This window comes from Callithrix jacchus, chromosome X, assembly GCF_049354715.1.
Source record: "Callithrix jacchus isolate 240 chromosome X, calJac240_pri, whole genome shotgun sequence".
NCBI classification, from domain to species: domain Eukaryota; kingdom Metazoa; phylum Chordata; class Mammalia; order Primates; family Cebidae; genus Callithrix; species Callithrix jacchus.
In genome coordinates, this window is record NC_133524.1 from 150,068,341 (window position 1) to 150,096,256 (window position 27,916).

The 27,916-nt window shown below is 47.6% G+C and overlaps 2 protein-coding genes across 3 annotated transcripts in view; one reads left to right on the top strand and one right to left on the bottom strand.

Moving 5' to 3' along the window:
- Position 1: 1 nt before the first annotated feature.
- TEX28 (testis expressed 28) lies at positions 2 to 20,848 on the bottom strand. The gene is given in 5 exon segments (XM_035288093.3): positions 2 to 555; positions 1,171 to 1,306; positions 11,532 to 11,955; positions 11,958 to 12,261; positions 20,785 to 20,848. Coding segments are annotated over 5 exon segments (1,251 nt in total). The 5' UTR covers positions 20,815 to 20,848; the 3' UTR covers positions 2 to 198.
- Positions 20,849 to 21,433: 585 nt separating this feature from the next.
- The window catches only part of TKTL1 (transketolase like 1), a 35,597-nt gene continuing 29,114 nt past the window's right edge, over positions 21,434 to 27,916 (top strand). For both annotated transcript variants that reach the window (XM_035288094.3, XM_035288095.3), the window contains exon 1: positions 21,434 to 21,612. In XM_035288094.3, coding sequence (XP_035143985.2) covers positions 21,485 to 21,612 — 128 coding nt within the window. In that variant the 5' untranslated portion in view covers positions 21,434 to 21,484. The remainder of the gene's footprint in view (positions 21,613 to 27,916) is intronic.

Sequence of the window (27,916 nt, forward strand, 5' to 3'; positions counted from 1 at the left end):
TGCTTCATAGACTTTAATCTTTCCCGAGCCTCGTGTCTACCACGGGTGTGAAAGAATCCTGGCAAAACAGAAGTGTGAGGCGGGTGGGCGTCTGCATCCATTTCACAGGGGTTGGTGGTTACGTAATCGGGAAGTAAGAGCTGTGGAGGGGAGGAGGGAGCGAGCCAGCAAGCTAAGACAGGTGGCCCTCCTGCCCCCTTAAGGTCCATCGGCTGGAGGTTCAGAGTCCTTGGAGTACAGTCTCCACCTAGAGGGGACCCATGCCTGCCAGTCCATGGCAGGGATGGTGTGCCACCTCTGCCAGGCCAGGACCCCAAGCCCGGTCAGCATCAGCATGCTGCAAGTGCGCAGGCGCGAGTTGACCAGTGAGAAGGGGCAGGCACACAAGGTGGAGACAAAGACCAAGAGGACGGTGGTCAGTGAGAGGAGCGGTCTCAGGAACCTGAACACCACCCGTAGGGGACGGCTTTGGAGGTGCTCCGCTGCCTCCAGCTGGGTGACTTGAGGTAGCGTCTCCAGCTTGGATATTCGGCTCTCGAAGGTCTCCATGATCTCCTGCAGGAGGTGAAAATGCACGCACCGGAAGTCAGCACAGAGCTGTGGTTGTTCATTGAGTTCCTAGGGGCGCGCAGCAAGTACTGTGGAGTGGGTATTCCAGGAGGGGAGCAGAGCTGAGTGCACAGCCACGCAGAGGGTAAGGTGCAGGCGCTCCAGGAACAGGGAAGGCTTCATCTGGTCCGGACGCACTCCCCCACCCACTGTCTCCTGAGGCCAAGGACCTGGTCAGGACACAGCTACCAGGGATGGGAGTAGGTGCTATGGGAATGGAAGAGTGAGGAGAGGGAAGCCAGGTCTAAGGAGTGGTTCTCAGAGGGCACTCCCACACCTGCAGCAGCAGAGGCGGCAGCGCCACCCCAGATCTCCCGAGTCAGAGGCTCACTGGTGAGCACTGCAGCATCAAAGTAGCAAAAGCGGCTAAGCCAGATGGTGAGAAGCGGAGCGTGAGTGTAAAGATCAGACGCTGCTAGCTCTGAAACAAGTGTGTGTGTGGCCACTGAACCTCAGGAGGGGGCAGCTCGACAACCCATGTCTTGCTTTGGTTTGGGGGTATCAGAATGGATTTGCTCATCCCTCCGTCCTCCTCACAAGCCTCCCCCAGGAGGTTCTCACCCATATTTCCTTGGCTCTCTCATAGGATAGATAGGCCATTTTCTCTTCCATGAAGGCCAGATTGTGTTTGAGGTTGTAAATCTCATCCAGGTGTCCCTGCAGGTGAGCGTTCACCTGTTCTTCCAATAACACTTGTCTTGCGAACAAAAGAGAAAGTAAGATTCCTTCAATACCTCGCCCAGAGCTCATGCCCACAGCTAGGAGCCCTGCGCCTAGACTAGATTCGGGTTCGAATTCTCCCCTCCTCCTCCCTCCCCAGGCTCGAGGGAAAGCCTGCCTCCCACTCCAGGTCTGCCTGGGAATGTCCCAAACACACACCAGCCACATGCACACCAATATTCCTATGTATTTTATATGTAGTCACTCTTTTGTAACAGCTTTACAGAAACAGCCACAGACTGGAAGTTGTAGAAATGAAGCTGGGAACTATCTGCGTGTGCTCTCAAATTCCACAAATCTCCCAGGACCAGTGTTTAGCACGAAGTTGAGCCTGCAGTTACTATAGAAATATGGTGATATAGGGATTGAACAAGCACAAAAGACCACAGATTCCACTTCAATTCCATTAATAGGACATGGCCAGAATAGGCAAATCCAAAGAGACTGGAAGCAGATTAGTGGGTGCCAGGGGCTGGGGGTGGGGGGTGGGGAGTGGCTAATGAGTACAGGGCTGCTTTGGGGCTGATGAAAATAGTGCAGATTTCGATAGTGGTGATGGTTGAACAACTGTGAATATACTAAAATCCAGTGAATTGTACACTTTAAATGGGTGAATTTTATGGTATGTGAATTATATCTCAATAAAGCTGTTATTTAAACAAAAAGAAAAAAGTGAATCGTGGCAATAGTTGCACAACTCAGTAAATTTACTAAAAACCATTGAAGTGTAGTTAAAATTGTGCATTTTATAATATGTAAATTATATTTCAATGGAGCTATTAAAAAACCACAAGCAGGCAAGGTGCAGTAGTTCATATTTGCAATCCCAGTGCTTTGGGAGGCCAAGGCAAGAGGACTGTTGGAGGCCAGGATGAATTCAAGACCAGCCCGGGCAACACAGTGAGACCCCATCTCTACAAAAAAAATTAAGCATTATCTGGACATGGTGGCACGTGCCTGTAGTCTCAGCTATTCTGGAGGCTGAGCGGGAGGATCTCTTGAGCCCAGGATTTCCGGGCTGCAGTGAGCTGTCATCACGCCACTGCACTCCAGCCTGGGCAGCAGAGCAAGACCCCATCTTTAAAAGAAAACAATCACTACCTGTTGTGTGTATAATTATATAAGAAGGAAAAGTATAAAACCACACATGGAAAAGATAAGCTCCCATATGAGAATAGCGAGGCCAGCGGAAGGGAGACGGTGCTGGGAAGGAGTAATGAGAGCTTTAACTGGATATTTTAAAGTTTTATTTCCTAAAAAAATAAGATTTGAAGTGAATATGGCCAATATTAAGATTTCAGAAACCTGGAGCTGTTACTTGTATTATCCTGTACACTTTCCCTGGGCTTGAAATACTTCATAATTTAAAAACTTCTTCAAAGTTCCTCATTTGGCACCACAAAGAACAGGCCAGAAAGAAAGAGGCCAGGGGGCCAGTGAAGGGGCTCTGGCCACTGCTTACGTAGAAGACAGAAGGCACCAGAGAGTGATGGAACCCATAGACTGTAGGGCTGTCGGCCCAGGAGGGCCAGGAGGGTGGCGGCAGGCCTGGGGTGCAGGAGGTCTAAACGGTGGTGCTGACAGAGACAAGGAAAACAGTGACAACTTCTATTTGGTCCCCCTCCAAGGATTTGACTGACACCCACAAGAAATGCCCCGGGCGCTAAATAAGCTGATAGCTCATTTGTCAAAAGCCGGTTCCTCACAGCATTTCAAGGAATGTTCCATTTGTCTCTGCCCCAGGTCCCTGTTGAGAAGAGAGTTGGCGGACAACATGGACTAGGCTACTGCTCACAGAGACAGGGAGTGGCTCAGCAGGACGGCCACCCCGAAAATAGATTCCTCATTACTCTTTCCATGCACATGAACGACCTAGCTGCGAGAACACTCAAGATTTTAACTGTCCTCAGGAATACGAAGTCAATCTTCTTCATCAATGTATTTATAAAGATACATGAAGCTATTCTTGAATGCATTCTTAAATAGTCTATTCAGATGTTAGTAAACAATATTTTCATAAGGACATTCTCTCAGTCTCCCCTTCTCTCTGCTCCCCTCCTGGCCCTCTGGCAGCTACGCTCCCTTCTCTTCCTTGGTCACAGACCCCTCTCCATCCAACTCCTATAGTCACAGAGGCAAATGGACAACTATGAAGAATGCTCTTATGAAGACAAAATGATGACCAGTCAAGCCAGGCACCCTCAAGACAGACCAAAGCTGTTAAGACCACCCTCTCCAGCACAACGTGTTCTAAACTTTATTGGAATTGTGTGTGTGTGTGTGTGTGTGTGTGTGTGTGTATAGATAGATAGATAGATAGATAGATAGATAGATAGATAGATTTTTTTTTGGAGACAGATCTCTTTCTGTTGCCCAGGCTAAACTGCAGTGGCACCATCTCAGCTCACTGCAACCTCCGTCTGCCAGGTTCAAGTGATTCTCTTGCCTCAGCTTCCCGAGTAGCTGGAACTACAAGCATGCACCATCACTCCTGGCTTATTTTTGTATTTTAAGTAGAGATGGGGTTTCACCATGTTGGCCAGGCTTGTCTCCAACTCCTGACCACAGGTGATCTGCCCACCTTGGCCTCCCAAAGTGCTGGGATTACAGACATGAGCCATTGTGTCCGGCCACAGAGTATATTCTTGATCATTTCTGAGAATTTGCTTTTGGCAAATTGAGCTAGAACCTAATCATGGCTCGCAACTTGGAGAAAAGGTCTGAGATGGAGAAACAGCTGTAGGTTGGGTCAGTAGCATGGGGGCAATGGGTGCATGTGGCCAGAATCAATGAGCTTGCTCTGAGCAAATGTACCAAAGTGAGGTGCCTTGGGGAGCTGGGTTAAGACCCAACAAAACAGAAGCCTAAGTGGGAGGAAAATCACCAGGAACCCAGGGGATGTAGGGATACAGGTCAAACACACTGGGACTTTAAAAGGGGAGAAACGAGAGACTAGGGCAGAATCAATATTTGAAAATATAATGGCTGAAAATTTCCAAAATTTACGAGAGACATCAAGCCATAAACCCAAGTAGCCAAGCAGGCTGAACGCAAAGAAAACCACACAAAGGGGAGAGTCAGTGGCGCACACAGAAGAGACAACCACACTGAACATCAGAGCAAAACCACTAAACACCAAAGAAAAAGAATCTTAAAAGGAGCCTGAGGAAAACGAAACTGTCATGCAAGGAGCAACAAGAAGACTGGCAGCTGCCTTTTCACCAGAAGGGAATGGTTTGTTCAAAATGCTTATTATTTCAAAAAATTAAGTGCCAACCTACAATTCTATGCCCAGCAAAACATATTCTTCAGAAATAAAAAGGAATGATGGCATGTGTGAGGCAATAAGGTGACAGCGACTGTATATTTAACATTGCGGACTTGTTTTAAAACATTTTTGGTGTGGCATTTAGACTATGTTGACAAAGTGATCCATATTTCAGGTTCACACTGAAATATTTACAGATGAACTGATAAAATGTCTGCGCTTTGCTTCAACACAATAGGGATGGAGGAACCAGTTCAGAGAGTGGCTCAGACCTTGGGTCAGACAACCTCAGAGATCCAAAGATGCAGGATGCTCTGACATGGAGAAATTTGGGAAGAAATGGAAGTTCTTGTGCCTTCAAGTTAACACGACCCGAGCCTGCAACAAAGGCCTAAGCAAATACCTTGAGAAAAGTCAGCCCAAGGCTGGATCCCTGGGGCTGAGAGGTCACAGCAACAGTGAAGCCTCTAGTAACCACAGCCTGTTATCTCTGAGCCTGGTCTCAAAGCGAAACACACCAGAACATTCTTGGGACAGAGCAGCTAGGGTCTGGATGCCCGCAAGGACCTGGTGTCCAGAAAAGAAGGAAAAGCACAGAGACCTGGCATATTTACTTACGGGCCTTTTCAGTATGACGGGAGACTATAAGAAAATTTCACGACTGCCCACTTGAGGATACAGCCAGAAATACCAAGCAAGAGTGAAAGTCTTGCCTGCTCAGCACCTGAGCAGCTTCCTTTTGATTTCGTTTTTATTGAGGCAAATTTCACATAACATAAAATGAATGATTTTAAGGTGAACAATTCACTAACACTCAGCACATGCCGTGTTGTGCAACAAGCACGGCCATTAATAATTCCAAGACATTGGCCTGGGCGACAGAGCAAGACACCATTAAAAGAAAAAGCCATCAACAACTGCTTTTTTTTTTTTTTTTTTATGAGACAAGGTCTTACTCTGTCCTCTGTCACCCAGACTGAAGTACGGTGGCACAGTCATAGCTTACTGCAACACGAAACTCCCAGGCTCAAGCGATCCTCCTGGCTCAGCCTCCCAAGCCTGGATAACACTTTTACATTTTATTTGCAGAAATGTGGTCTCGCTTTGTTGCCCAAGCTAGTCTCAAATTTCTGGGATTACAGGCACACACCACCACATCTGGCTCAATTTTTCTTTACAATCTTTCAAGGACTTAGTTTGCAGATAGGAAGGAGAAAGTAATTGTAAATTCAGTTCCATCAGCATCTACTCGGGGCTTACACACAAGTATTAATTAATTCTCACAACAGTCCCAACAATAGTGGAATCATTATTGCCTCCATTTTCCAGATGTGGAAATCAAGGATTGCCAACTTGAAGCACCTCGTCCAAGGTAATTAAGTAAACACCTGGCAGAGAGGAGGCTGGGCCAGGCCTAAATCCGGAATCAGCCCTCCTGACCCTGTCCTGATGGCCCCAAGACAGAGCAGACAGAGTTCTGATATATGTGGAGGAGAAGGGAGGCAGCCTAGAGGGAGAGCTGGGTCCCTTCAGGAAGGGAGGGCAAGAAGCACCCGGACTGACCCATGAAACAGGTAGTCATAGAACAGCCATCATGTGCCAAGTCTTTAGCAGGGACCCAGACACAGTGGCCTCCCTGAATGTGCTAATATTTTGACGAGAACAATGCAACACAAATGAATACCTACACGCGCGAGCAGTTTAGGTGATGAGTGGCGTGAGAAAAGAGAAAGTAGGGAGTGACAGAGACTGGTCCAGAGTACATAAAGAGCTCTGACAACTCAACAATAAAAAGAATATCCAATTTGAAAACAAGCCAAAGACTTGTCGGCTGATAAGCACGTGAAAAGGGATTCAGCATCATTAACCATCAGAGACAGGGTCACACCCACTAGTTTCATGGTCTAGGATAGTGGTTCTCAACCAGGGGCAATCCCCCCCAGGGACATTTGGCAATCTCCAGAGACATTCTGGTTGTTACAAATAGGTGAGGCATGGTAGACTAAAAAATGCCCACTTAGGCTGGACGCGGTGACTCACGCCTATAACTCCAGCACTTTGTGAGGCTGAGGCAGGTGGATTGCCTGAGGTCAGGAGTTCAAGACCACCCTGAGCAAACTGGTGAAACCCTGTCTCTACTAAAAATACAAAAATTAGCCATGTGTGGTGGCTGGAGCCTGTGGTCCCAGCTACTTGGGAGGCTGAGGCATGAGATACTTGGGTTGCTTGAACCCAGGAGGCGGAGGTTGCAGTGAGGCAAGACTTTCACTCTTGCTTGGTATTTCTGGCTGTATCCTCAAGTGGGCAGTCGTGAAATTTTCTTATAGTCTCCCGTCATACTGAAAAGGCCCGTAAGTAAATATGCCAGGTCTCTGTGCTTTTCCTTCTTTTCTGGACACCAGGTCCTTGCGGGCATCCAGACCCTAGCTGCTCTGTCCCAAGAATGTTCTGGTGTGTTTCGCTTTGAGACCAGGCTCAGAGATAACAGGCTGTGGTTACTAGAGGCTTCACTGTTGCTGTGACCTCTCAGCCCCAGGGATCCAGCCTTGGGCTTCCCCACTCCCCATCCAGGCAGAGCTTCTCTTCAGCACACGGAGGGGAGATTGACCAGGGGCCTCAAGCAACTCCAGCGGAAGCAGCCACAGTCCTTCCAGGGCCCAGAAATGTCCTCTGCAAGGACCCACAAACGCAGATTTCATGAAGGAGACCCCAGGGCCATAACCCAGCCCCAAGGCTCCTGAGTCTAATTGTGGCTGTCATAGAGATCCTGCACTTTGCAGAATCAAAAAGAATATGTTGTGTGGGGTTTTTTTTAACCACGATCCATAAAAAATGCATTTAAAAATAAGAACTTGCCAGGCACAGTGGCTCACATCTGCAATCCTAGCACTTGGGGAGGCCACGACCGGAGAAGGATTCGAAACCAGGTGTTCAAGACCAGCCTGGCAATGTAGCAAGATCCCATCTCTACAAATAATTTTTAAAAATTAGCCAGGCATGGTAGCACACGCTTGAACTTTCAGCTACTCGGGAGGCCGAGGCAGGAAGATCGCTTGAGCCCAGGAGTTCAAGGCTGCAGTGAGCTATGACTGCATCACTGCACTCCAGCCTGGGCAACAGAGACCTTGTAAAAAAAAGAAAAAGAAACGAAAAAGAAAAAAAGAAAGAGGCCTGTAATCCCAGCACTTTGGGAAGCCGAGGTGGGCGGATCATGAGGTTAAGAGACAAGGACCATCCTGGCCAACATGGTGAAACCACGTCTCTACTAAAAACACAAAAATTAGCCGGGCGTGGTGGAGCATGCCTGCAATCCCAGCTACTCAGGAGGCTGAGGCAGGAGAATCACTTGAATCCTGAAGGTGGAGGTTGCAGTGAGCTGAGATCGCACCACTGCACTCCAGCCTGGCAACAGAGCAAGACTCCATCTCAAAAGAAAAAGAAAGAAAGAACTTCTGCCTATTGAAAGACTCAGGAAAAATAAAAAAAGACAGCTCTCATAATAAGATATCACTTCACAGTGACATCGGTTAAAAAAAATAGATAACAACAAACGGTGGCAAGGATGTGAAGAAGCTGGAAGCTTTGTGCATCGCTGGTGGGGAGGCAGAATGGCCCAGCTGCTGTGGAAAGAGTCTGGCAGGTCCTCCAAACATTACACCCAGAGGCACTACAGAGTCCAGCAATTCTACTGCTGATTATAGACCCCAAAGAATTGAAAACCGGTGTTCAAACAAATGGCATGCATGTGAGTGTTAAGAGCAGGGCTTCTCACAATAGCCAAAAGGTGTAAACAACACAAATCTCCATCCACTGATGGACAGATACACAAAATGTGGTCTATCCACGCACCGGAGTATTATTCAGCCGTCAAGAGAATGAAGCACTGATACATGTTACAACATGAGTGAACCTTGAAAACAGTGTGCGCAGTGAAAGAAGCCAGACACAAAAGGCTGCGTATCGCATGGTCCCATTTATATGAAAAATCCAGAAGAGGCGACCCCATAGAGGCAGGAAGCAGATTAGGGAGTGCCTGGAGCTAAGGATAGGAGGGACTAAGGAGTGGCAGCATGGTGAGTCTGGAGGTCTCCTTCCAGGATGGTGAAAGTGTTAGGCAGCTAGACAGAGGTGTGGTTGCACAACGCAGCAGATGTGCTTAATGCCACTCAATTATATGCTTTCAAATGGTGAATTCCACATTACGTGACTTCTACATAAATTATTTTTAAAAGTAAGCTCCTGTCATAAATGTGTTTATTACAGTTGCTGCCCCAGCATCCAACTTTAGCAGTTGTCCCCTGTCACCTTTGCCCTAGATAACACCCCTCCCTCCCTGCCATGTGATTGTTTGCAATATAGCCCACGTGGTCCTCACCTCACTGACCCAAAACCCAACACATCCCATGGCTGCTGAGCACAATAAAGCTTAATGCTCTACACCAGAGTCATGTAAATCAGTTCCTTCCTTTGCGCATGTTTTCTTTAAACCAGCCAATCCACAACCCCTGCAGGAAAGCCTGTAGGATCACATCACACCCGCTGACCCTAACAGGCACAGCTCCGTAGCTTCCCCGCACTTCGGTTCTACGCTTCACTCTTGCACAGCTGATGAGCTCAATCAGCTCTCTGCTGCCCCCAGACTTCCCCTCTGCATTTCATCAGCACACCTAACGTCTCTGCGATCTGACTCATACATTTTTTTTTTTTTTTACACAGGGTCTCGCTCTGTCACCCAGGATGGAGAGCAGTGGTGCAATCATGACTCACCACAGCATCAACCTCCCGGGCTCAAGGGATCCCCACCCCTGCTCAGCCTCCGGAATAGCTGGGACTACAGGCACGTGCCATCGCGCCCAGCTAATTTTTCCATTTTTTGTAGATACGAGGTCTCACTATGTTGCCCAGGCTGATCTCAAACTCCTGAGCTCAAGCAATCTGCCCACCTCGACCTCCCAAAGTCCTAGGATTACAGGCGTGAGCCCCGCGCCCAGTCCATTTCTGCGGTTTCATGCATTTTCATTCTGCCTCCTCACTGGCTCACCTGACACACACATCCCCACCTAACTTCCCCATGGGTCAGGGCTCTCTCGGCTGTGGCCACTCTCAGTCAAGACATGTCAAGACCAATTTAAAAAGAAACTACAACAACCCTTCTGAAAGCAGACGGACTTAACGGTGTGAAACGGCACAGGACTTGCAGGGTGGAGTCTCAGTGTGTGATACACCAGGGGAGACGCAACCGTCACAGGGGCCTGTGGAAACCTGTGTCCAGCTCATGTAAAAGTTTGCAAGAAGATTTTCAGGAAGTATATGTTTTTAAAATGCCATGAATTCCTGTGTCCCCTGCACCTAACTTACTTAGCCACACAGCCAGGGCGTGGTGAAATGCTCTCAGGTCCGTGCTTACGGGCCACCTTGCCTGCTCGTGCCTCTGCGAGACTCCACTTCCCCATCCAGAAAGTGGGCGTCTGAGGGCCACAGAACAATGCCACTTAACCTGGTGCTCCAGAGCTCAGTGATGAGACGGTGACAACAGCGAAATCATCACCAGCCCTTCCTCCATTCCTCCTAGTAGATGTGGGCCCTGCAGACCTGGTTTTCTGCTCACGCTGAGCATCAGTAAGGGCAGGCTCCCTGCTGCAGCAAACAACCAAAAATCCCAGTGGCTGAATGCGATCAAAGTTTGCCTCTCACCCATGTCACAGTCCAATGTGGGGGCGGGTACTGGGTCGGAAATACAGGCTTCTAGAATTTGCAGCAAAAGTCTGAGAGGGGGAGAGACAGAAGTATTGCCCTGCTCCCCTGCAGCCACCCCCGTATCAAGAGGTGGTGAAAGACTGGGATTTGAGAGGGTTAAGAGTTTCTCCAAGCACAGCATTCTCACTGGCCTGTGCGGCTTGGAAACATACAGGGAAGTCAGTAACTGCCAGCACGCTCTCTTGTTGCTTAATAGAAAGCTGACTGGGTAAGTGTGATTTTTGACAAAGTAGTCTTTAATGCTCCCAAGATTTTAGACTTGGTTGCCACGCCCTGTGAAAATAACCTCCAAAATGCAACTCCAACTGGTCATCTCATTGGTAATGGTTTCCCTGTAATGTTCTTTGACTGTCATCTAACAGATTCTTAGGCCATGTAAACACTGACAAAATGTCCCTGGGGAAACTAGAGGATGATTCCCACTTGCTTCTTGCCCTGCACCAAGTAGGCACTAAAAGGACTGTGGGCTTCTTCTTTCCTTGCAAATGCTGGGACTCTTGGCTCACCTAAGAGACTCTTGGCCTCCCTCGCCAGGCCACTAGAGGGACTGGAGTTAATTAGCCACAGACGGAGGTGAGGTGACAGAATGCGGCACCCCCTGAGGGCTCATGGAAACCCAGACAACGCTTCCAGTAAGAATGGAAAGAATCTGTCGAGAGATTGAGCTTGCCTTTTTTTTCTAATTGGTGGGCCCTAGCCCCATCTTAGAGGGAAAGAAAATCGAGCTACTGTACAGTACAGAGCAAGCATTCACCAGAAGGCAGTCATTTTTCAAATAAGTATCTAAGACCCGACCGGTGCCTCAGCTCAGCTAGGTGAAGAGACCAGAGCTGGCGAGGCGACTCTAGTCCTGACCTTCCCAACAGATCGGGGCCAGAGGACGCCGCCTCCCTGACTAGTGCCAGGGGTCTGCTGGACTCTCGCTGCCCCCATGTTGTCTCCTGCCACTGGAGTCTGGGCCAGCCGATGTGCCACTGCAACCACCTGGCAGGGGCCGCTGAGCTGGAGCATTTTCACCAGAAGGGTCAAGGCAGGTGTGGGACTGCAGGGAGGGGGCTGGCTCTTCCAACTGGCCCCTCAGCCTGCTCTCCGGGCCCATGTCCTGGCTCCCTTTCACCCTCTCACAGGTGGTTCCCAGGAGTGGTTCCTCCTCTGCTTCCAGTCCCCAAAGCCTCACCTACACTTCTCCTCCTGAAGGGACTCCAGCAGCAGCTCCAGGTCGGTCAGAGACCTCTCCTTTAGGCTGTGACGCGCCACCTGGAGGCTGGCATGCAACTTCTTGACTTCTTCCAGCTCTTCCTTCACCTTCTGCAACAGCAGCTTTTGTTGCTGGGCCACATCCTTTGCCTCTGAGCGGATATGTCTCTTTGTCCCCTGCTGCAAGCTTGGGAAGCAACTCTCCAGGGTGAAGGGTCTGCTGGCATCAGGCAAGTTGGCGGGCCCGTCTTCCCCACCCGGCTTGGGGCACTCTGAAAGCCGGGGCTTCTCACTGGGCGGCTCGCAGTTGGCTGGTGCCATCAGCAGTAAGCTTTTGGGCCTGCAGCCCTCCTCCATCTCCCGGAGCTGCTGGTGACACCGGTGGAGCCTGGGCTCGATCTGGCAATGGTGGCAGAGGTGCACTGGTTCACGTTCTCGAAGGCCTGCCGGATGTGTGGCACCTGGTACCAGTCTGCCGTGGATACCAGCTTGAGGTAGCTCACAGTATTGTCATCCCGACTGGCCTTCTCTACTCCCAGCTGCTCTCAGAGGTAGAGGATGTGGTGGCTGACACTGTCCTGTAAGTTCTGGGCTAGGCCCCCATCTGAGAGGCTGGACGAGCCACTGGGGCCGTCTTCACTGGATGACAGGGACGTGCAGGAAGGCACACTGGAGGGGAGGGTTGCACTGGGACTCCTGGTGTGTTCCGCCTACATTGGGAAACAAGAAAGCACAGGATGGTGCTCTGTGAGCTGCAAAGTGTGGGAGAATTGGACAAGTTATGACTTCATAAAATTCTTCCACATATGTACGGATACTTAGACACACAAGATTTGTGCATTCAAGACAGGCCTGACACAGACTGGAGAGGCGACGTTCATCTTCAGGGCTCCCTCCCCTCTTTTCGGCGTCTGACTCCTTGCTCTAAATGTGCACCTCACTACGACCCACGGGTGGCCAGACTCCCTTCTGCATCTGCCCTGCACTTCTTCCAAAAATGACCAACTGTGGGTCTCATTTATAAAGAACTGTTCTTGTAAAGTATGGAATAAAGTCATTTCCGTTGACCCTTACAGCTTGCTGTAGTGCTACTCCCGGGGAGACAGGAGAGGTAGGCAGAGAGATTTGCAACCTAACAGGTTCATTCATCCATCCAATCATTCATTCCACACATATTTCCTGACAGCCGACCATGTGGTACAGAAACCAGACACATTCCTTGATCTCATAGAGCTGACAGTCTAGGGTAGAAAATTCTACTGTAACACAAAAGGAGTCTCTCACATGGTGAGGGGGTAACATTGCCTTTGACAAAGAGCCCTGTTCAAATTCTGGCTCTCCCACTCTGAGACCTTGAGCAAGTTAATAAACTACTCTGAGACACAGTTTTCTTACCTCTAAAATAAAAAATGGCAAGAGCAGCATAGCTGGAACCCAGCCCACCAGGGCAGACTGGGGAGCAAGGAGCTAGGAGAGGGAGATGGGGGACAGCTCAGGTGCAGCCTCTGTTCTGTTTCTACTTTTGAGACCGAGTCTCTCTGTCAGCCAGGCTTGAGTGCAGTGGTGCAATCTCAGCTCAATGCAACCTTTGCCTCCTGGGTTCAAGCAATTCTCGTGCTTTGGCCTCCCAAATAGCTGGGATTACAGGCGTGTGCCACCACACCCAGCTAATTTTTGTATTATTAGTAGAGACAGAGTTTCACCATGTTGATCAGGCAAGTCTCAAACTCCTGACCTCAAGTGATCCGCCTGCCTCGGTGTCCCAAAGTGCTGGGATTACAGGTGTGAGCCACCGTGCCTAGCATGTTTCTACTTTGAAACTGTAAGTGCCTTCCAGATAGTGTGTGATTTGAAAATGCTCTCCCAGGGTCAAGTCAGAAGTGATTACACTGTAATAGACAGCTTGGTTCTGGGTATTTTATTGTAAGTAAATCATATTAATACCTCAATTCTTTTTGAGACAGAGTCTTGCTCTGTCTCCCAGGCTGAAATGCAGTGGCACCACCATGGCTCACTGCAGTCTCCACCTCCCAAGCTCAAGCCATCCTCCCACCTCAGCCTCCTGAGTAGCTGAGACTACAGGTGTGCACCACCATGCCTGGCTAATTTTTGTATTTTTTGTAGAGACAGGATTTCACCACGTTGCCCAGGCTAGTGTTGAACTCCTGGGCTCAAGCAATCCACCCACCTCAGCCTCCCAAAGTGCTGAGGTTACAGGTGTGAGCCACCAAGTCTGGCCTATACCTCAATTTTTAGAACACAAAGTGATACCACTATGCACCCAGTAGATTGGTCAAACTTACACAGACTAACAATAATAAGTGTTGGCAAGGATGCGGAGCAAGAAGAACTCTCAGTCATTACTGGTGGGAAGTAAATTGGTACAACCACCTTAGAAAAACACTTGACAGCGTCACCAAGTTGAAGACATGCATACCAAATGATCCAGAAACTTCATTAACAGGCAACACTCCCAGGTACACTGATGTTCCCACCTGCCCAGAACGTGTAAGTAAACTGTAATACATGCAACAATATACTACTGTACAGCAATGAGAATGAACTGCAGCCTTGAAAAACATGAATGTATTTCAGAAGCATAATGTTGAAAAAAGAAACTAAACAGAAAATCCATACTAAATATGGTTCCATTTACAGACATTCCAAGAGCAGCAAAACTATATGATGTTGTGTAGGGATGACTACGCAGGCCAGAAAGCAGAAAGAGCAGTTCAGATGGTGGCAACAGAAACCCCAGGACAATGGTTCCCACTTGGGCAGGAGAAGGGGATTGGGAGAAGGGGATTATGATTGGGGTGACCATGGAGGCTGGAGTGCCTGGCCTGAGTAGTGGTTAAATGTGTGTTCACCCTACCGTTATTTCTTAAAACGTGTCTCAATGTTTTCTGCACCTTTATATACATATGCCAGATTTCACACTTTTGAAACTAAATGTTCAACATAGACCAGGTGTGGTGGCTCATCCCTGTAATCCCAGCACTTCGGGAGGCTGAGGCAGGTAGATCACTTGAGGTCAGGAGTTCAAGACCAGTCTAGCCAACATGGTGAAACCCTGTCTATATAAAAAGAAATACAAAAATTAGTCAGGCGTGGTGGCATGCACCTGCAATCCCAGCTACTCGGGAGGTGAGGTGGGAGAATCGCTTGAACCCGGGGGGCAGAAGTTGCAGTGAGCCAAGATTGTGCCACTAAACTCCAGCCTGGGTGGCACAGTGAGACCCTACCCCAAAAATTAAATTATGAGGCTGAGTGTAGAGAATGATACCTGTAATCCAAACACTTTGGGAGGCCAAGGTTGGTGGAACACTTGAGATCAGGAGTTCGAGACCAGCCTGGACAACATGCCGAAACCCCATCTCTACTAAAAATACAAAAATTAGCTGGTCATGATGACATATGCCTGTAGTCCCAGCTACTCGGGAGGCTGGGGCAGGAGAATCGCTTGACGCGATTCTCAGGAGGCAGAGGTTGCAGTGAGCTGAGATCGCACCACTGCACTCCAGCTTGGGCGGTAGAGTGAACTCCCTCTCAAATATAAATAAATAAATAAATGTTCAATAGATGAATTTAATGGCAGATTAGATATGGCTGGAGAGACTATTAGTAAATTGTACAGAGGAGCTAAAGAAAGTTACCAGAATGCAGCAAAGAGGCACAAAGAAAAATAGAAGACATGGAAGGTAGCATGAGTAGGTCTAACAAAAATCCAATTGTCATGCCAGAGAGAGAAGACAGAGAATAAAGCAGCAGCAATTGTTTTTTAATTGAAATAGAGTCTCACTCTGCTGCCCAGGCTGGAGTGCAGTGGCACAATCTTAGCTCACTGCCAATCTCTGCTGCCTGGGTTCAAGCAATTCTCATGACTCAGCCTCCTGAGTAGCTGGGACTACCGGCATGAGCCACCCTGCCCAGCTAATTCTTTTGCATTTTTAGTAGAGACTGGGTTTTGCCATGTTGCCAAGGCTGTTCTCAAACTCCTGACGTCAGGTGATCCGCCTGCCTGGGCCTCCCAAAGTGCTGGGATTACAGGCGTGAGCCACTGTGTCCGGCTGCAGCAGCAATATTTTAAGAGGTACTCCCTAAGAACTTTCCAGAACTGAAGAAAGACACAAATCCACAAATTCAAGAAGCCCAATAAATCCCAAGCAGAGAAGACAGAAATAGGTCCACACCTAAACACAAGATATTAAAAGCAGCCAGAGGGAAAAAGCTGATCACCTTTAAAACTGTGACTTAGATGGCAGGCTGCCTTCTCAATAGCAGCAGTGCAATCCAGAAGATGGCTAACTGATACCTTCGATACACTGACAGAGAAACTGGCAGAGAGAAAAAACATAGGTCACACTCAAAGCATCAGAAGTCAGAACTAGAAGACAATAAGGTGCTGGCCGGGCGCAGTGGCTCGTGCATGTAATCCCAGCACTCTGGGAGGCCCAGGCAGGTGGATCACTTGAAGTCAAGACTGAGACCAGCCTGGCCAACATGGGGAAACCCTGTCTCTACTAAAAATACAAATATTAGCCGGGCATGGTGGCGGGCACCTGTAATTCCAGCTACTTGGGAGGCTGAGGCAGGAGAATCACGTGAACCCAGGAGGCGGAGGTTGCAGTGAGCCAAGATCACACCCCTGCACTCCAGCCTGGGCAAGAAAGCAAGACTCCATTTAAAAAAAAAAAAGACAAAGAATTGCTACCTTTGAAATTCTGGGGGAAAAATTATTTCCCAGCCTAAAATTCTACACCCAAACTTTAACCATGGGGTTAAAGACATTTTTAGACATGTAAGAATTTAATAACTGTTTAAAAGCAAGTCGTGTCAGGGCAGTGGCATGCACCTGTGGTCCCAGCTACTCGGGATGTGCAAGTAGAGGCTGCAGTGGCCTGTGATTGTGCTCCTGCCCTCCAACCTGGGTGACAGAGTGAGACCTTGTCTCAAAAAAAAAAAAAAGTGGTCTGGCACAGTGGCTCACACCTGTAATCCCAGCACTTTGGGAGGCTGATGCAGGCAGATCATCTGAGGTCAGGAGCTGGAGACCAGCCTGGACAACATGGTGAAACCCTATCTCTACTAAAAATACAGAAATTAGCCGGACATGGTGGCACACAACTGTACTCCCAGCTACTACTGGGGAGGCTGAAGCAGGAGAATTGCTTGAGCCCAGGAGGTGGAGGTTGCAGTGAGCTGAGATTGCACCACTGCACTCCAGCCTCGCCAACAGAGTGAGATACTGTCTCAAATAAAAAAAAAAAAGAAGAGGAGATCGATCCAAGATGGCCGACCACTAACAGCTCAGGATTGTAGCTCCCAGTGAAAGCCCAGAGAACGAGATGACGCCACACTTTTGGACGAATTTTCGTCACTCACTGATCAGCCGATTCCCAGTGGAGGAGCCCCATGGGTCGCCAGCGCGACTCTTGTGGCTGCCGCAGCGGTTTTGCCGGCGTCTCGGCGCAGCAGCTCTTCATGCAGAGCCAACGGGACTGCTTCCCCTACTGACCGGAGTTTGGAGCTCCAGGAAGTCAGAGCCGCTTGTTGCGGACTCAAGAGGGAAGCCAGACCAGAGATTCCCAGGCAGAAGAGCACCATCAGTCTTAACGCTGCTATTTAGGCTGCCACAGTGGGTTGCTCGGATCCCAGCACTGGGAATCAATAAGTCGGACGTCGACTCAGAAACCTAATTAGAAAGGCGGTTCATCTACAATTAAGGGAAAAAAACAGCCTAAGAAGGCCGAGTATACTCAAAATCAGAACCCATCAGCAACGGAACAAGCCCTGATGGAAAAGGACTCATCAGCAACCAAACAAGCCCTGATGGAAAAGGACTCATCAGTAACGGAACAAGCCCTGATGGAAAAGGACTGTGTTCCATTATCTGAAGTAGGCTTTAACAGGTGGATGATAAGAAACTTCTGGGAGTTAAAGGAACTTGTTCTAACCCAGTGTAAAGAAACTAAGAACTTGGAAAAAAGGTTCGATGAAATGTTGAAAAGAATAGACAATATAGAGAGGAATACAAATGAACTTATGGAGTTGAAAAATACAACATGAGAACTTAGTGAAATATGTACAAGCTTAAACAGCCGAATGGATCAAGCAGAAGAAAGGGTATCAGAGGTCGAAGATCAACTTAATGAAACAAAACAACAAGACAAGAATAGAGAAAAAAGGATAAAAAGGAATGAGCAAAGTCTCCAAGCAATATGGGACTATGTGAAAAGAACTAATATATGCTTGATTGGTGTACCTGAATGTGACGGAGAGAATGAATTCAAGCTGGAAAATACTCTCCAGGACATTATCCAGGAAAATTTTCCTAATTTAGCAAAGCAGGACACTATTCAACCCCAGGCAATACAGAGAACACCACAAAGATATTCCTCAAGAAGACCAACCCCAAGGCACATAATCATTAGATTCACCAAGATCGAAACGAAGGAGAAAATATTAAGGGCAGCCAGAGAGAAAGATCAAGTTACCCATAAGGGTAAGCCTATTAGGCTTACAGCAGATCTCTCAACGGAAACCCTACAAGCTAGAAGAGAGTGGGGGCCAATATTCAATATACTTAATCAACAGAACTTTCAGCCCAGAATTTCGTATCCTGCCAATTTAAGCTTTACATTTGAAGGAAAAATAAAATTTTTTAGGAACAAGCAAGTACTCAGAGATTTTATTACCACCAGGCCTACTTTACAAGAACTTCTAAAAGAAGAACTATACACAGAAAGGAACAACCAGTATGACCCTTTCTAAAAATACACCAAAAAGTAAAGAGCATTAACATAAAGAAGAATTTTTATCAACAAAAGGACAAAATAGCCAGTTAATATCAAACGGCAGCAACCCTAAATTTAAATCGACCAAATCTCCCAATCAAAAGATACAGACAAAATCTAACGGTATATCCAAAGATATACATAGACTCAAAATAAAGGGTTGGAAAAAAAAACGTACCAACCAAATGGAGAGCAAAAATAAATAAATAAAAAGCAGGAGTTGCAATTTTCACATTTGACAAAATAGATTTCAAAGCTACAAGGATACAAGGATAAAAGGATTAATGTAATAATAAGAGATCTTAACACCCAGATACATAAGACCCATAATGAGATTTAGATTCAATGAGACAGAAAATTGATAACAATATCCGGGACTGGAACTCAGATCCAGAACAAATAAACTCAATAGAGCTCTCCATTTTAAACACACAAAATATACATTATCCACAAAATCTAACGATATATCTAAAGATATACAAAGACTCAAAACAAGGGGATGGAAAAAAACTCACCAACCAAATGGAGAGCAAAAATAAATAAATAAAAAGCAGGAGTTGCAATTCTCACACTTAATAAAATAGATTTCAAAGCTACAAGGATGCAAGGGTAAAAGGATTAATGCAACAATAAGAGATCTTAACACCCAGATACATAAGACACATAATGAGAATTAGATTCAACGAGGCAACAAATTGATAATGATATCCAGGACTTGAACTCAGAGCCAGAACAAATAAACACAATAGAGGTCTCCATTTTAAACACATAAAAAAAAAAAAAAAGAAGAAGAAGAAGAAGTAACCACTAGAATAGAGATGGCATATGTACATAGCATCCAAATAACCACGGGGAGAAAAAAAAGGGACTTGATTAATAAAAAAAAAAAAAAAAGAAAGAAAGGGGAACAAAAAAAATAAGGGAGCAGACGTGGTGGCTCATGCCTATAATCTCAGCACTTCAGTAGGCCAAGGTGGGTGGATATCCTAAGCCCTAGAGGTCGATACCTGCCTCGGCAACATGGCGAAACCCCCATCTCTATGAAAAAAATTTAATACAAAAATTATCCTGGAGTGGTGGTGCACAGCTGTAGCTCCAGCTACCCAGGAGGCTGAGATGGGAGGATTGCTTGATCCCAGGGAGGTCAAGGCTGCAGTGAGCCATGATCGCACCACTACCCTCTGGCCAGGGAGGCAGACTGAGACCCTGTTTCAAAAAATAAATAAAAGCAACAAAATAAGAAAAAAAAATGCTTGGAATATAGCTAACAGACAAATCAACATAACATATAGAGAACTGCAAATAGTTAACTAAGAGTAAATAACCCAATATAAAGCCATTAAAGGGTAGCCATGGACAATTCAGACAGGACAAAAAATGAAAGGCAATAAACATATGAAAAATTCGTAACTGCAAGGTGATCAGGGAATGGTAAACGAAAACCGATGATTAAATACTATTTTCTCATCCACCGGAACGCCAAAAATTACAAAGCCTAACAATGTCCAGGGTTGGCGAGAATGCAGCGGAATGTGCTGTCGGATATTCCGCAAGTGGGAATCTAAACAGCTTCGGGATTTTTCACCGAACTTACATGGCCTGTTTTTTTTTTGTTTATTTTGGGTTTTTTGACATGGAGTTCCATTCTTGTTGCCCAGGCTGGAGTGCAACGGCTAAATCTTGGCTGACTGGAACCTCCATCTCCCAGGTACAAGCGATTCTCGAGTCTCAGCCTCTCAAGTACCTCGGATTACAGGCATGCCACCATGCCCGGCTAATTTTTCTGTATTTAGTAGAGATGGGGTTTCACCATGTTAGTCAGGCTTGTCTTGAACTCCTTACCTCAGGTGATCCACCCGCCTTGGTTTCTCAAAGTGCTGGGATTACAAGTATGCACCATTGCACCCGGCCATTTTTTTTTAAGATGGAGTTTTGCTTTTGTATCCCAGGCTGGAATGCAGTGGCGTGATCTCGGCTCACTGCAGCCTCCACCTTCCGGGTTCAAGCGATTCTCCTGCCTCAAACTCCTGAGTAGGTGGGACTACAGATGCCCGACACCAAGACTGACTAATTTTTGTATTTTTTGTAGAGACAGGGTTTCACCATGTTGGCCAGGCTGGTCTTGAACTCCTGACCTCAGGAGATCCACCTACCTTGGCCTCCCAAAGTGCTGGGATTACAGACCTGAGCCACCACGGCCTGCCACCCAATTAAAAATGTAAACACTCATTCCCTTTAAGCCAGCATTCAGCCTGTGCCCTGACCAGCTGGCGTGACTTGAGCTCACGCAGAAATTTGGCATTTTTGTACCAAGAAACGGCACTTGGGCTCCCACATGTCTGGACTTGGGCACGGCGGTGTGGAGCTGGAGCCGCTGTGAGCCATTTCGGTTCTGGGTGGGTCACCTCAGAGGCGGGGAGAAGAGCTGACACTTACGTGGGGGCTAGTGCAGGCACGGCCGGACATGGGACATTTCAGACAGAGGGCAAGCACATTCCGCACATTCCCTAGTTACCAGGGTTCACTCAAGTCACCCTGTCACAGGCTGGCAACTGGAGAACCCCACGTCAACAATTACATGGGGCTTGCCTCATAGAATGTTCTAAGATAAAGGAGGCTGGTGCAGGCACCACATGGTCTCAGAACCCTGAGTGCACCACCCGGCAACGCACACACACAGCTCGAGCTGCTGTGGGGGAAGGGTGACCATTTACCACAAAAGAAAATCGCAACAATTAACCCCCCGCCCCCCCCCCCCCCCCCACTACCTTAACGGTTACTGAGGGAAGTGTCACGTGCAGCACCACCTAGTGCCACGTGCAGCACTACGCAGCTGGTGCCGGAACTTTTTGCGCAAGGAAAGGAGACCCTGCACCCGTGGAGGGAGCCCTTTTGGGATTGCTGGCATGAGAGAAGATGACAACGGGACTATTTTCAAGAACGCTGCACAGGCAAGTCACCAACATTCCCAATCCCGTGAATTGCTCGCAGAGGTAGCAGCACGCGGAGGGAGCTGCACGCGGCACGCGGAGGGAGCCGCCGCATCACGTCAATGTGCTGGGCAGCACAGCAGCATCCGCTCTTCAGACGCCGGAGATTTTGCACTTGCTCTTCACACGCCGAAAGGATTGGACTAATGGCGGAGCGGAGTGCTGAGATGCCGCAGGACGCCAGGCCCGATGCGGGTACCTTGCAGGTGTTGCGAGACATGGCCAGCCGCCTGCGAATTCATTCCATCAGGGCCACGTGCTCCGCGAGCTCCGGGTAGGTTCCCTTCGTTCAGGCTCCAGTCGTGGAGGGCCACAGGCCGGGTGGCCATGGGGTCGCGTGGTGAGGGGAGAGCCCTCAGATGTCCAGTGGGCCCTGCCATAGATGCCCTGTTGTCTTGGGCTGTCGGGGCCCAGCCGAGCCTCCCAGACGGCGGCGAGGCACTATTCCCGCCAGCTCAAGGCCGGCCGCAGGCTCTGGAGACCGCTCATTCCCCAGTGGCCGAAGTTCTGGAGGTCCCCAAGATCCCCTGTCAGGAGACAAGGATCCAGACTGGACTGAGGTGGTGGGGGGGATGTCGCTGGGGTCAGACGGGGCTACTGCGGTTTGCATTTTAGCGGGGAGCAGGGCTTCCTGGGTAAGCCGTTGTACTGGATCCCCGCGGGTGAATGAGCGACCCTAACCCAGGACATGAGGGTAAAAAGCAATTAAAATTCCAGCCTGGGCAACATGGTGAAACCCTGTGTCTTACCAAAAAACGAAAATAGAAAATGAGCCGGGCATCGGGGCACCCGCCTGCACGCCCGCCACCCGGGAGGCTGAAGTGAGAAGGTGGCTTGAGCTGCGGGTTTGCTAGCGTGCTGCTGACGGTTTTGCATCAGTATGACGGATGTTGCTCTCTAGTTGTAGTATTTGCTTTTGGTATCAAAGTGTAATACTGGCTTCTTAGAATGAGTTTCAAAGTGTTCCATCTTAAATTTTTTATAGTGGCCACTGTGGTGACTCCGACCTGCAATCCTAGCACTTTGGGAGGCCGAGGCAGGAGACTCGTGTGAGCCTAGGAAGTTCGCGATCAGCCTGGGCAAGATGGCGAGCCTCTGTACAAAATGTTACAAAAATTAGCTGGGGGTGGTGGCACATGCCTATAGTCCCAGCTACGTGGGAGGCCCAGAGGCTCAGGTTGCAGTTAACTGAGATTGTGCCATTGCACTCTGGCCGGGGCAACAGAGTGAGACCCTGTCTCAAAGAAAAAAAAGTTAAATCTAACTGGGCACAGTGGCTCTGGCCTGCCGTCTCAGTACATGGGAGCCTGATTGCTTTAGGAAGCCGAGGCAGGCGGATTGCGTGAGCCTAGAGATCACCCTGGGCAACATGGCGAGCCTCTGTACAAAATGTTAGAAAAATTAGCTGGGCTTGGTGGCACGTGCCTGTAGTCCCAGCTACGCGGTAGGCTGAGAGGCTCATGTTGCAGTGATCTGAGATTGCGCCATTTCGCTCCAGCCTGGACAACAGAGGAAGCAAGACCTTGTAGCAAAGAAAAACAATGTATATATATACATTTCTTGAGGAGTTTCAAGAGGATTGTTCATTTTTCTTTAAATGTTTGCTAGGAATTACCAGTGAGGCTTTTCTTTGTTGGGAGTTTTTTGATGACTGCTTAGTCTTCTTACTAGTTGCTTGTAGGTCTATTCAGATTTTCTTGTCCTGATTAAGTCTTGTGAGTCTTTCTGTTTCTAGGAATTTATCCATTTCTTGTAGATTAACCCATTTGTTGGCTTGCAATTATTCATAGTACAGTCACCTTTTATATTTCTGTAGAAGCAGTAGTAATAACCTCACTTTAACTTGATTGTACTTTTCACCCCCCCCCCCTTTTTTTATGACAGAGTCTCCCTCTGTTGCCAGGCTGGAGTGCAGTAGCGCAGTCTCCGCTCACTGCAACCTCCTCCTCCCAGGTTCAAGCAATTCTCCTCCTTCAGCCTCCCAAGTAGCTGGGACTTCAGGTGGGCACCGCCATGCCCAGCTAATTTTTTGTATTTTTAGTAGAGACGTGCTTTCACCATGTTGGCCAGGCTGGTCTCGATTCCTTGACCTCGAGATCCTCCCGACTTGCAACCTCTGCCTCCCAGGTTCAAGCAATTCTCCTGCTTCAGCCTCCCAAGTAGCTGCAATTACAAGCATGCGCCACCACACCCCGCTAATTTTTTGTATTTTTAGTAGACTCAGGGTTTCTCCATGTTGGTCAGGCTGGACTCAAAATCTCGACCTCAGGTGATCCACCCACCTCGGCCTCCCAAAGTGCTGGGATTACAGGCATGAGCCATTGAGCCCGGCTTTTTTTTTTTTTTTTTTTTTGCTGCAGGGTTTTTCTCTGTCACCCAAGCTGGAGTGCAGTGGTGCAATCATAGTTCACTGCAGCCTCAAACTGTCCTGGGCTCAAGCGACCCACCTGTCTCTCTGCCTCCTAAGTAGCTGGAATTACAGGTGCACACCACGGGTGTCCTGCCCATCTATTAATAGCTAGTTTTGTTGACCTTTTTTAAAGAACCAGCTTTGGCTGGGGGAGTTGGCTCGCACCTGTAATCTCAGCACTTTGGGAGGCGGAGACAGCTGGATCGCTTGAGCATCAGCCTGGGCAACATGGGGAAAACCCCATCTTTACCAAAAATATAATTAGCCTGGCATATGGTGAGCACCTGTAGCCCCACCTACTTGGAAGACTGACACAGAAGGATTACTTGAGGCTGCGGTGAGCCAGGTTTATGCCCTGCACTCCAGCCTGGGTGACAAAGTGAGACTGTCTCAAAAAAACAAAAGGAAAGGAAAGAAACAAATTTGGTTTTATTAATTTTCTCCATTGTTTTCTTAGTCTCTGTTTTATTTGTACTTTGATCTTTTTTTCCTTTCTCTTGCTAGCTTTGGGTTTAGTCCCTAAGTTGTAAAGCTAGGTTGTTGATTTGAGGGGTTATTTATTTACTATTATTTTTTGAGACAGAGTCTTGCTCTGTCACCCAGGGTAAAGATGGGGGTTTCTCCATGTTGGTCAGGCTGGTCTCGAACCGCTGGCTTCAAGTGATCTGCCTGTTTCGGCCTCCTAGAGTGCTGGGATTACACTCGTGAGCTACCACATCCAACCAGATTTGAGAGGTTTTAAAAAATGTCTTTATAGCTATAAATGCCCCACTTAGCACAGCTTTTGCTGCATCCCGTAGGTCTTGGTATTTTGTCCTTCTGTTTTCATTTGTCTCTAAGTGTATTCTCATTTTCTTGCTTTTTTTTTTTTTCCTGAGACAGTCTTGCTCTGTCTCCCAGGCTGGAGTGCAGTGGCGCAATCTCAACTCACTGAAACCTCCGGCTCCCAGGTTCAAGCAATTGTCCTGCCTCAGCCTCTTGAGTAGCTGGGATTGCAGGCGCCTGCCACCACGCCCAGCTAATCTTTTAATTTTTTCGTAGAGACAGGGTTTCACCATGTTGGCTAGGCTGGTCTCAAACTCCTGACCTCAGGTGATCCACCTGCCTCAGCCTCCCAAAGGACTGGGATTACAGGCGTGAGCCACCATGCCCAGCCTCTTTTTAAAATTTTAATAGTTTATGTGGTTTTTGGTTACATGAATAAATTCTGTATTGGTGAATTCTCAGATTTTAGTGCAGCCATCACCCAGGTGTGGTACACACTGTCCCCAATGTGTAGTCTTTTATCCCTCACCTTCCTCCTACCCTCCCCCTACACTCTTCTTCCCAAAGTCCACTATATCACCCCAAAGCTTAGCTCCATTTACAAGTGAGAACATACAGTATTTGCTTTTCCATTATTGAGTTACTTAACTTAAAATAATGGCCTCCAGTTGCGTCCAAGTTGCTGCAAAATGCCTTGTTGTTTATGCCTGAGTAGTATTCCATGTTGTATATACACTGCATTCTTTATCCACTCATTGGCTGATGGCCACTTAGGTTTGCTCCCTATCTTTGTAGTTGTGAATTGTGCTGCCTGTAAACATGCATGTACATTTTTCGTATAACTTTTTTTCCTTTGGGTAGATAGCCAGTAGTGGAATTGCTGGATGGAATGGTAGAAGGTAGATCTTCCACTTTTAGTTAAGGAATCTCTTACTGTTTCCCGTAGAGGTTGTACTATTTTACATGCCCACCAGCAGCGTGGAACTGTTCCCTTTCACCACATCCACACCACCGTCTATTGTTTCTTGACTTTTTATACTTGATCTTAGCCAAAAGGCTGAGAAGCGATGTTTTTTGACTTCTTACTTACAGCCGTTCTTGCAGGAGAAGGTGGTATCATTGTGGTTTTCATTTGCATTTCCCTGATGATTAGTCATGTTGAGCATTTGTTCATGTTTGTTGGCGGTTTTTATATCTTCTTTTGAGAAGTGTCTATTCATGTCCTTTGCCCACTTTTTGATGGACTTTTTTTGTTTGTTTTTACTTGCTGATTTGAGTTCCTTGTAGATTCTGGATACTAGTCCTTTGTTGGATGCATGGTTTGCAAATATTTTCTCCCATTCTGTGGGTTGGCTGTTTACTCTGCTGATTACTTCTTTTTACTGTGCAGAAGCTTTTCTGTTTAATTAGGTCCTATATTTTAATTTCTGTTTTTGTTGCACTTACTTTTGGGGTCTTAGTCATGATTTTTTTACCTTGGCCAATGTCCAGAAGAGTCTCTCCAATGTTATCTTTTAGAATTTGTATGGTTTCAGGTTTCAGATTTAAGTCTTTTATCCACCTTGAGTTGATTTTTATATAAGGTGAGAGATGGGGATCCAGTTTTGTTCTTCTCCATATGGCTTGCCAGTTTCCTGGCACCATTTATTGAATAGGGTGTCCTTTCCGCGGTTTATGTTTTTGTATGCTATGCAGAATATCAGTTGGCTGTATTTGGCTTATACTTCTGGGTTCTATCGCTCAGGTTGGAGTGCAGTGATGTGATCTCTGCTCACTGCAACCTCCACCTCCTGGGTTGAAGTGATTCACCTGCCTCAGCCTCCCGAGTAGCTGGGACTAGAGGTGCGTGCCACCGCACCCGGCTAATTTTTGTACTTTTAGTAGAGATGGGGTTTTACCATGTTGGCCAGACTGGTCTTGAACTCCTGACCTCAGATGATCTGCCCATCTCAGTCTCCCAAAGTGCTGGGATTAGATGTGAGCCACCGTGCCTGGCCTAGGGTTTTCTTTTCTTTTTCTCTTTCTTTCTTTTCTTTTTCTTTTTCTTTTTTTTTGAGACAGTTTCATTTTTGTTGCTCAGGCTGGAGTGCAATGGCACAATTTTGGCTCACTGCAATGTCCACCTCCTGTATTCAAGCAGTTCTTCTGCCTCAGCCTCCGGAGTAGCTGGGATTAAAGGCACTCACCACCACGCCCAGCTAACTTTTTGTATTTTTTTAGTAGAAATGTGGTTTCACCATGTTGGCCAGGCTGGTCTAGAACTCCTGACTTCGGATGATCCACCCACCTCGGCCTCTCCAAAGTGCTGGGATTACAGGCATGAGCCACCGTGCCGGGCCTGCCCTAGGGTTTTCTAGGTATATGATCATATCATCAGTGTTGCTGCACGAGTTTGACTTCCTCTTCTCCAATGTGGATGCCCTTTATTTCTTTATCTCACCATTGCTCTTTGGTTGTGTAAGAGTGTGTTGCTTAATTTTCACAAATTTGTGAATTTTCCAGTTTTCCATCTATTACTGATTTCCAACCTCATCCCATTGTGATTAGAGAAAATACTTAGTACAATATGTCTTTTTAAATCATGTTGGCCGGGCTCGGCGGCTCTCACGTGTAATCCCAGCACTTTGGGAGGCTGAGGCAGGTGGATCACTTGAGGTCAGTCAGGAGTTTGAGACCAGCCTGGCCAATAAGGTGAAACCCTCTTTCTACTAAAAATGCAAAAGTTAGCCAGGCGTGGTGATGCACCTCTGTAATCCCAGAGACTTGGGAGGCTGAGGCAGGAGAATTGCTTGAATGTGGAAGGCAGAGGTTGCAGTGAGCCGAGATTGCACCACTGTACATCTAGCCTGGGCAAGAGTGAGACTGTGTCTCAAATAAATAAATAAATGAAATCTTGCTCCAGAGCCTGGGCTAGATAGTCAGTCAAAAGACGGTGTGAACGCAGTTAAGACCCATATATGTCTGAAATTTTTTTTTTTTTTTTTTTGAGACGCAGTTTCGCTCTTGTTATCCAGGCTGGAGTGCAATGGCGCAATCTCGGCTCACCGCAACCTTCGCCTCCTGGGTTCAGGCAATTCTGCCTCAGCCTCCAGAGTAGCTAGGACTACAGGGGCGCGAAACCGTGCCCAGCTAATTTTTTTTATTTTTAGTAGAGACGGGGTTTCACCATGTTGACCAGGATGGTCTCGATCTCTTGACCTCGTGATCCACCCGCCTCGGCCTCCCAAAGTGCTGGGATTACAGGCTTGAGCCATTGCACCCGGCCTGTCTGAAATTTTTGTACATGTTCGTTTTGTTCCCTTCACCTTCAAAATTAGTAACAGATGGCTGCATTTTCTCAAGGGACCTCTTGTGACTTTTCAATCTCAATCATACACTTAAGGGACATTTGCAAAGCAAGAGG